The following is an 8622-nucleotide window of genomic DNA, read 5'->3' on the forward strand; positions in this document are numbered from 1 at the left end:
TTAAATCAACTTGCCAGCAAAAATTAAAATAGAAAAAATATTGAATTTTCTCTCTTTATAACCGTCAAACAGAACATGCTTTTCATAGAGTTCTAATTTGGGTAATAAAAAAGGCCATTTTACTTATTGTCCCAAACAAAGTAGTAAAGAGCAAAGAGTAGAAAAAATATCATTATTCTTTTACCTTTTAAAGATTTTATGAATCATATACATATACATACGGTAGAGAAGATACAAATTTATACATGCACTGATTGGTACTACAGTACTATTATTTGCATCTAATGTGTACACTGAAAAAACTGTCTTTGTAGCTGTTTTCCTAGATAAAAGGGAACTCAAGAAAGAAGAAACCAGAACCAAACAAACAACATTATTGGATATCCATTCTTCTACAACTTTCATCTTGCTTTGTCTGATTTTGGTTCTGCTATTGTTCCTTCTTGCAAAGTTCTCAACTTTTTCAAGAGCTTCATACAATTCTCTGCAATATCTATAGTAAGGTATGAAAATGGTGTTTAAACGTGTGCTAACTGCTAGGTAACATGGGGGTTTTGAGATATTTTTCTTGGTGTTTCTATGTACAATTTCTTATTTTATTCTGTAGCAAAACTTGGGTTTGAATACATTTTTTTTTTTTTTTATTTATAAAAATGACATGAAAGATCAAATCTAAGAAAAAGTAAGGCAAAAAGAAATGTTAATTTTTCTTTGGGTGGGGGGTCCCAATTTAATTACCAATTAAGAATGAGTTTGAGTTTGTTATATCCCTTGATCCGGGGCTTTTCAAAACTTGGAAAGTAACTCAATCTTTACATATTCATTTGTTTTTCTAAGACTGGCCATGTTTGTATAAATAACTTAATTGGGCGTTTATAGCATAAGTATGAATCATATATGTGTTTATGTTTAACTTTTACTACAAAAAATAAATAAAGTCAAGATATTTTCATATAAGTTTAAGTTTTTTTTTTTTTTTTTGAGAGAATATAAGTTTAAGTTATAAGCTGTTTTCATAAACTATCCTTGAGGGTTTATGAAAATAAGCTGATAACATCTTATGAACATGTAATAAGATATTTCTTGAAGCTTTCTCAAACAGTTTCGCAAGTGTTCATGTCAGTAGATAAACTCGAGTAAACCATGAGCCACCATGTTGTTTTTAAGGCAATGGTTGTAGGTAATAGGATAACAAAACTTGTGTGATTTCTTTTGTCAAAAAAAAAAAAAAAAAAACTTGTGTGATTTCTTCAATATTTATTACCAAGAAAAATGGTAAAGTAAATTCTAAAAGATTAAACGTTTCCTTAATCGGACTGTAAGATGAATTTCGTAGTATCTTTACCTGTGATATCATGTTTAACTGTAGTACTGTTTTCATTGTTCAGATTTTGTACTATATATTGATTAGAGTAGAAGCACAAGATAGTGCAGAGAGAGTTGATGGGTCATTTTTCATCCATGTTCAATGGATTGGCACAGTCATTGAAAATGAAAAAAGGAAGGAGTAAATGTAGTGGGAGAGAAGCTGCTGAAGCATTGGCAAAAGAAGCAAAAAGAAATCACTCCCTTATCAATAGCTCTGGCACCATTAATGTTGATGGTTCAAACAACTTTGCCTCGGTTTTCTCCAAAAGAGGCAAGAAAGGAGTTAACCAAGATTGTTGCATAGTGTGGGAAGTATGTTCAAATATTCAATGTTAATTATTATCTTTTTAAGGTCTGTTTGGACTTGGATTGACTGAATAGAGTTTATCTTTAAGCATAATCCCTTCTAGGAGTATTTGGGAGAGCTTATGGAAACAACTTATAACATGTTCATAACTTCATAAGTTATTTTCACCTTATTTCCAGAAGCTTTCCAAAATAGTTTATGAAAACATATAACAACTATTAACCTGTTTGGATTGACTTATTTAAGCTTATCTACTGCATAAGCACTTGCGAGATTGTTTAGGAGAGCATATGCAAAACAACTTATGATATATTCATAAGTTTTTTTCCAGCTTATTTTCATAAGCTCTCTAGGATATCTTATGAAAACAACTTCTAGCTTATATGAAAATTATGTTATTGTATTTTATCTTTTGTTGTACTAAAAACACCTATATCATAAATGTTTATGCTATAAGCGCTTAATTAATATCCAAACAGGTCCGTTTATACATAACCACTTATGTACAAAGAGAAAACCATTAGAAAGTATTCTTTTATTAATGATTGATGAGAGTGAATTTATTGATGTTAATTATAGGAATTTGGATGCCAAGAGGACATGATCTTCTGTGGGATTTTTGATGGACATGGACCTTGGGGTCACTATGTGTCAAGAACAGTAAGAGAGTCAATGCCATCAGCTTTGCTATGCAACTGGCAGGAGACACTTTCTCAAACTTCAATTGATCCAGAAATTGATTTAAAGACAGGCAAAAAACATCAACAGTTTAATATATGGAAGCATTCTTACCTGAAGACATGTGCTTCAATCGATCAAGAACTAGAGCAGAATCACAAGATTGATTCGTTTTTCAGTGGAACGACGGCAGTGTCAATTGTTAGACAGGTAAAACATAAAAAGAAAATTATAGAATTCAGTAACTCAATCCGCAAAATCTGACGATTTAATTTCATATTTTTTAGTAACTAATGCATTATATGCTCAAGTCAAAAATATTAATCTTTGGTCTTTATCTTAATGCTCGTCTTCAAGTTAGTCCTTTTTTTTTATTTGCTTTGCTTCAATTTAGTCTTACATGCTCCAAAACTCATCATGATTCTGTAATGAACAGGGTGAACTCATTGTGATTGCAAATGTTGGTGATTCTCGTGCTGTTTTAGCTACAACATCAGATGATGGAAATTTGGTTCCAGTTCAGCTAACAATAGATTTCAAGCCCAATTTACCTCGTTAGTCATGTTCACTATTTTTCTATATAATTCTGTTCATGTTTAACTCTAATACAACATCTTAGAATCTCATTATTTTTATGTATCTTGATACAATGTCTGTAGAGGAAGCAGAGAGAATACTTGACTGCCAAGGGCGAGTCTTCTGCCTAGACGACGAGCCTGGGGTGCACCGTGTGTGGTTGCCGAATGAGGAGTCTCCGGGACTAGCCATGTCAAGGGCTTTTGGTGACTATTCTATGAAAGATTATGGTCTTATTTCAGTGCCTGAAGTAACACAAAGGAATATAACAAGCAAAGACCAGTTTGTTGTGCTAGCCAGTGATGGGGTATAGTACTGTTGTCCTTTGAAAATGTTACAATATTTTTTTTTTTTTATATAACTTACTTGCACTTCTGGTCCTCTGATATTATTCGTTCACATAATTGGTCCGTTTTTTTAAAAATATAGTTTTTCGGTTAGTCACTCACGTTTTTAGATCCAAAAGTGGTGACGTGATAAGTTTTTTACTGACCTGACATAGAATCGGCTGACGCGGAATCATCCAATTTGGTGAAATAGTAAAAATAGGGAATCAAACTTGCAATTATGTTATGTCATGTTACTTATAGAAACGGTTAGTAATAATATATATCAAAAGATTAAGTTGCTGAATTTTTATATGTAATTGGTTTTTGCATGTGATATATAGGTTTGGGATGTGATCTCTAATCAAGAAGCAGTGGATATTGTGTCTTCAACAGAAGACAGAACAAGTTCATCTAAACGTTTGGTGGAGTGTGCAATGCATGCATGGAAATGCAAGAGGCAAGGTATTGCTATGGATGATATTTCAGCCATATGTCTATTCTTTCATTCCTAGCCTTTGCACTAAAATAGTTTAATCATGTAAAATTGGCTAGTCAAGTTCAAGCCATTTGTTTGTTTTGTTTGATCAATGCATGTAATATGGTCTCTTAAAAAAATGTGATGTAAATTGGTCAAATTAAGGTTGATTCATTAGAAGGTGATGTGTCTTTGTCTATGTTTTTTTGTTGACCTAATCAATCATGGTTACTCGTGTTTTTTTAATTGCTACTCACTCCTACCAACCTACTACTATGTTCTAATGAGAGGTGCCTAATTCCACCGTTTTATTCCCACGTTGTATTTTATAAAATGATGGTCAAAAGGGGGAATTTGTTCACTATTTTTAAGAATTCTAAGTTGATCCTCGTGAAATTAGCTCAGTTGATATGGATAATACATAGTATATGCAATGTTCAGGGTTCAAATTCCGGCCACCACAACAAAAAAATCAAGTTGTGTTTTATAAAATTATGATCAAAAAGGGAATTTATAGGTTAATCAGTTCCTCGGTTAGTTTGATTTCAATTATACTCTCTCCAATTATTATTATAAATAGAATTTTAATTTTTTAGATTTATTCAATAAGTTATTAACTTAATCAAATTTAAGAATTTGAAATACCACAAAACCTTTGAGCCTCGATTAGACTTTAAAAAATTAAGCTTCAAACATCACGTAGGTTGCACCTAAATTTGACCAATTCCTACATCAAAGTTTTGAGTTGCACCAATATTTATAATGAGAAATGTGTTATAATTATATGTATAATAAAATGTCTTTGACATCGACTAATATTTATAACAAAATGATATTTAAACAACCATTTTATAATATTTTTTTATAATATTCGCTTTGCATATTTATTTATTTTTCTATCGCTTTGATTTATGTATGAGTACCTATATTTCTTTTTTCCGGAAAAATGACTGTTGACATAGTAATAGTTTTCAATTAAGAATGATGGAAAATGCTCACATCTACCCCTAAATTCCAAAGGTTTAATGTCTTGACACGTCGCAAATGTTAGCATCTTTGTGCAGATATTTGAAGTGCAAATGTTTTGCATCATTGATCGTTGATAGAAGGAAAGGTTGTCGTTTGTTTAGGTCCACAAAATGTGTGTCGTTTTTCTCCCGTAGAGCACTAGCCAAGAACAATTTACCTTTCCCTAGAAAAAAACAAGAACAATTCAACTTTTTTTCATAAGAACTCCAATTCAATTTCAAGATGAACAAAAATTCAAAGCAGCGACGGATCCATAATTTTTTATTAGTGGGCTGTGGGGACAATATATATAAAAATCTGTAATAGTAATAATTATGATTTTTCATTTTATGAAAACTTTGAATGATTTTCACATTTTCGATATCAATAAAAATATTGTTCTCAATATAAATAATTAAACAATCATTTAACGAATCATCTCCCACTCGATAACTAAAAGTATTTGAGATATATGATTATATATGTGGGGCTAAGAGAGAAATGATTTATGATAAGTGTGGATCATGTGATCAAAATGTCAAATATTGATATATTATACTACTAAAAAATAAGTTTCTAAAATTTGTGTGTAGGCACAAGCCTACACATAGAGTAACATGCATCCGTCCCTGTTCATGAGAATGAAAAGAAATTTTGTTGTCGATCTGATAGATTTATTGGTAATTATTTTGTTTATAATGAAAAGTGTTAGTATCCTAATTGTTATGTCGGTATTTTCTCAATTATTAAAAAAACTCAAACGTTTGATCTTTAACTTTCTAACCACTAATCTTTTAACTCAACCAAGTAAATTACGCGTCCCTCTTAGTTGGTAATTATCGTGTAAATTTCTATGTTAGCAATTTTTTAGTTTTTTATATTTTCTCTTACTCTAGTAAGTCTTGATATCCAACTCTCCCGATTATTTTTATTCGATATAAATTTTACAAGTAGTCATTCACTCATTTGGTGTGTTTTATATGTTTTCCAATGTTTAAGTATGTAAATTGAAAACATTTTAAACATAAAGTATGTGAATCATAAAATACGTTTGTCTTAATTGCATATTTGATCCCTTATGTTTATTTTAGTTTTTAAGTTGGTCTCTTATATTTTAAAAGTTTCAAGTTGATCCCTTACATTTTAAAAGTTTTAAGTTGGTCCAAAACGTTACTCACGTTGGAATAAGCTAGTCACTTAACGTTTAAGGATTCGGGTTGACAATATGGGTAATGAAACTTAACTTATTTAGAAAATCAGTTTTTAAACATTTTTTAATTTTTTTTTTTTATTAAACTCGTTATCATGTCGCGGAAATGACTAAATTATTTCAATGTAAGTAACGTTTTAGACCAACTTAAAAACTAAAATAAACATAAGGGATCAAACATGCAATTAAGCCAATACGTTTATATATAAATATTTAAGAGGAATAATCCTCGTAAACATAGTTTAATTGATAGTAACTTATTATATATAATATTTAAGTTCGAATTACAAATTTTAAACTTATTCATCTAGAAGATGAATTTCTAACCACTGCATTATTTGAGAAAAAAACAATTAAGAGTTATAAAATCTATATAAAAGTATCAAGTGAATTTCTTAGTGGGGTTAGAAGTCATGTTGACACACGAACTGCTAAGTAACAACACTAAACTACTTCCCCTTAAAAAAAACAATAAACCGCTTATAAGTTATAACCTTTTAGTTTTGTTAGTTTGATAAACAAGTTTACTTGATTCGCTTTTTACCACCTCTTAAGTTAAAAATATTTTAGAATTTCCTTCTTTGACGAATTCAAACCGTTTAGTTATGAAGTTCAAATACATAATACAAGTGCGAATGTCTCTAAAGTCGGTCCATATTTTCACCAAGGCGATTATTTTAGGCGATCAATTTTTATTATTAGTATTATCGGTGAAAAAGGCCTCATATTATACTATTTTGAAAATTCAAATTAATAAAATTGTATATAAAATTAATACTGTGTTAACAAAGACGGAATAATTTGTCCTTGTGAACTTAGCTCATTTGAACAATATATAATATATGCAAGACCCAAATTCAAACCTTCAGCACGAAAAAAAAATTGAATAGTTTGACTTTATCGTCAATTCAAAATTAAAAAATAAACATAATTGATACATTAATTTTTCAAATGATTTGTTTTAACAAACTTATGTAGACATATTTAAACAAAAAAATATATATTATGGACTTTTAAAAATGCATATTTTTATATTTGCATCAGGCCTAGTAATATGTTGGGTCAACCATAAGAACTGTTTAAAATGTTTTCAATTTACGTGTCTAAAAGAATGTTATAAAAAAATAAGAATAATTTATTTAAAGGTCTTGTTAAACATACCTTAGAAAAAAGGGTCATGTTTAGATGCTCCAATTATAGGGAAACAAAAAGCAACGAGCTTTTATTTTTTATTTGAATGATTACCACATCTAATTATACGTTAAAAAAGGATTAGTGCTTGCTGTGGAAAAAGTTTTTCCAACGAATGGATTAAGGATTTTTGTTATGAGTCCTAATTATTAGCTATTCTCCATTATGTTATGGGGTAGCAATAAATGTGTAGAAGAAAGAGTATATTGATAAAGATATTTTTTTCCAAAATCAAAAGAGCGATTGGTCCAAAAAATAAAGGACATCACAATTTTGATGTATAAGTTTTTTTTTATTCTAACTCTTTAGAGTTGTGTTCGATGTATCAACACAACTTAGATCCTTTAAATCCGCTATAAAACCAATATTCGAATTGATAACAAGCGATTTGATGTTTTATTTTTACCATGGTCGAACTACCTTATAAATCGACGACTTCGGCAATCGAACCTAAAATGCTTTTGACGTGAGAGAGTTATCTTGTCAACTATTCTAAATGCAAAGCACATAATGATTGACCAAAAAGAATGACTCCAAGATTGCTCCATTTATTCACCCTCCATTCACGGTTCAATTGCAAGAAAAACATGCAGTATTTGCATGTATAAGCAAAAAATAAATTTTTAGATACATTGAATAATTAATGTATCTAACCTATAAATGTAACTGTATATGTTAATTATTAAATGTATTTAAAAAGTTATTTTTTACTTATAAATGTGACCAAAAAGAATATAATGGAACTCATAAATAATTTACATTTATTTAAACAAGTTACACTAATTTTTCAATAATGTTTATCTATCTTATAAAAAAACGATAAAGAAAAATAGATAAATTGAACAAATCTAGTCTTAAAAATAGACACTCTATTTTCAATTGAAATTAATGTATAACTCACTATTTTAAACAAAATTTATTTCCAAGGTGTGAGAATCATGATTTAACATATATAACATTGAAGATAGTATTGAAAAAAAGAATGTGGACGGAATAACATGACGTTTTTATTGTTTAGGTTCATTCATAAAGTGATGTATGTGTAACATCATGTTGAACCATCAACGTCCACATCATTAATTAAATGAACCTAAAAAATCAATATCATCTAATAATATCATGTTTAATCAATTTCATCTAAAAACTCGTTTCTAAATATAAGCAAAATTTATTTTTTAAATTTATTTAATTAATAATATATATGATCTATAATATAAACCACATACATCGTTAATATAATAAACCTAAAAATTCAATTTTCCTTATATTTAGGTACGTAGCGATTACGAAAATTCTGTGAAACAAAAGACATGCAAGACAAAAAAAAAAAAAAAACCTCAAGGGAAAAAGAAAAGAAAAAAATCGACCACGAGATGAGGGTCCCACAAGGAAACAACCCGCGCGTGACATTCATTCACGAAAATAATAACATCTCACGAGAAAACGCGAAACTAAAGACAGAACATTTAACAGTAGGAGG

General features: G+C 29.4%; 1 protein-coding gene across 1 annotated transcript; it reads left to right on the forward strand.

Moving 5' to 3' along the window:
* Window positions 1-261: 261 nt before the first annotated feature.
* On the forward strand, window positions 262-3989 carry LOC11407499 (probable protein phosphatase 2C 73). Its single transcript, XM_003591137.4, has 6 exons — window positions 262-503; window positions 1389-1680; window positions 2255-2563; window positions 2790-2907; window positions 3013-3236; window positions 3600-3989. Exons 2-6 carry the CDS (start codon window positions 1444-1446, stop codon window positions 3768-3770), a joined length of 1059 nt encoding a protein of 352 aa, XP_003591185.1. The 5' UTR covers window positions 262-503; window positions 1389-1443; the 3' UTR covers window positions 3771-3989.
* Window positions 3990-8622: the final 4633 nt, after the last annotated feature.

Source organism: Medicago truncatula, chromosome 1 (genome assembly GCF_003473485.1).
Source record: "Medicago truncatula cultivar Jemalong A17 chromosome 1, MtrunA17r5.0-ANR, whole genome shotgun sequence".
Lineage (NCBI taxonomy): Eukaryota > Viridiplantae > Streptophyta > Magnoliopsida > Fabales > Fabaceae > Medicago > Medicago truncatula.

Excerpts from the sequence above, each read along its gene's own strand:
- LOC11407499 (XM_003591137.4), top strand. The coding sequence starts at position 1,444 with ATGGGTCATTTTTCATCCATGTTCAATGGATTGGCACAGTCATTGAAA. Across the intron at positions 2,908-3,012 it reads TTTCAAGCCCAATTTACCTC|AGGAAGCAGAGAGAATACTT; the intron begins GTTAGTCATGTT and ends CAATGTCTGTAG. Across the intron at positions 3,237-3,599 it reads TTGTGCTAGCCAGTGATGGG|GTTTGGGATGTGATCTCTAA; the intron begins GTATAGTACTGT and ends TGTGATATATAG.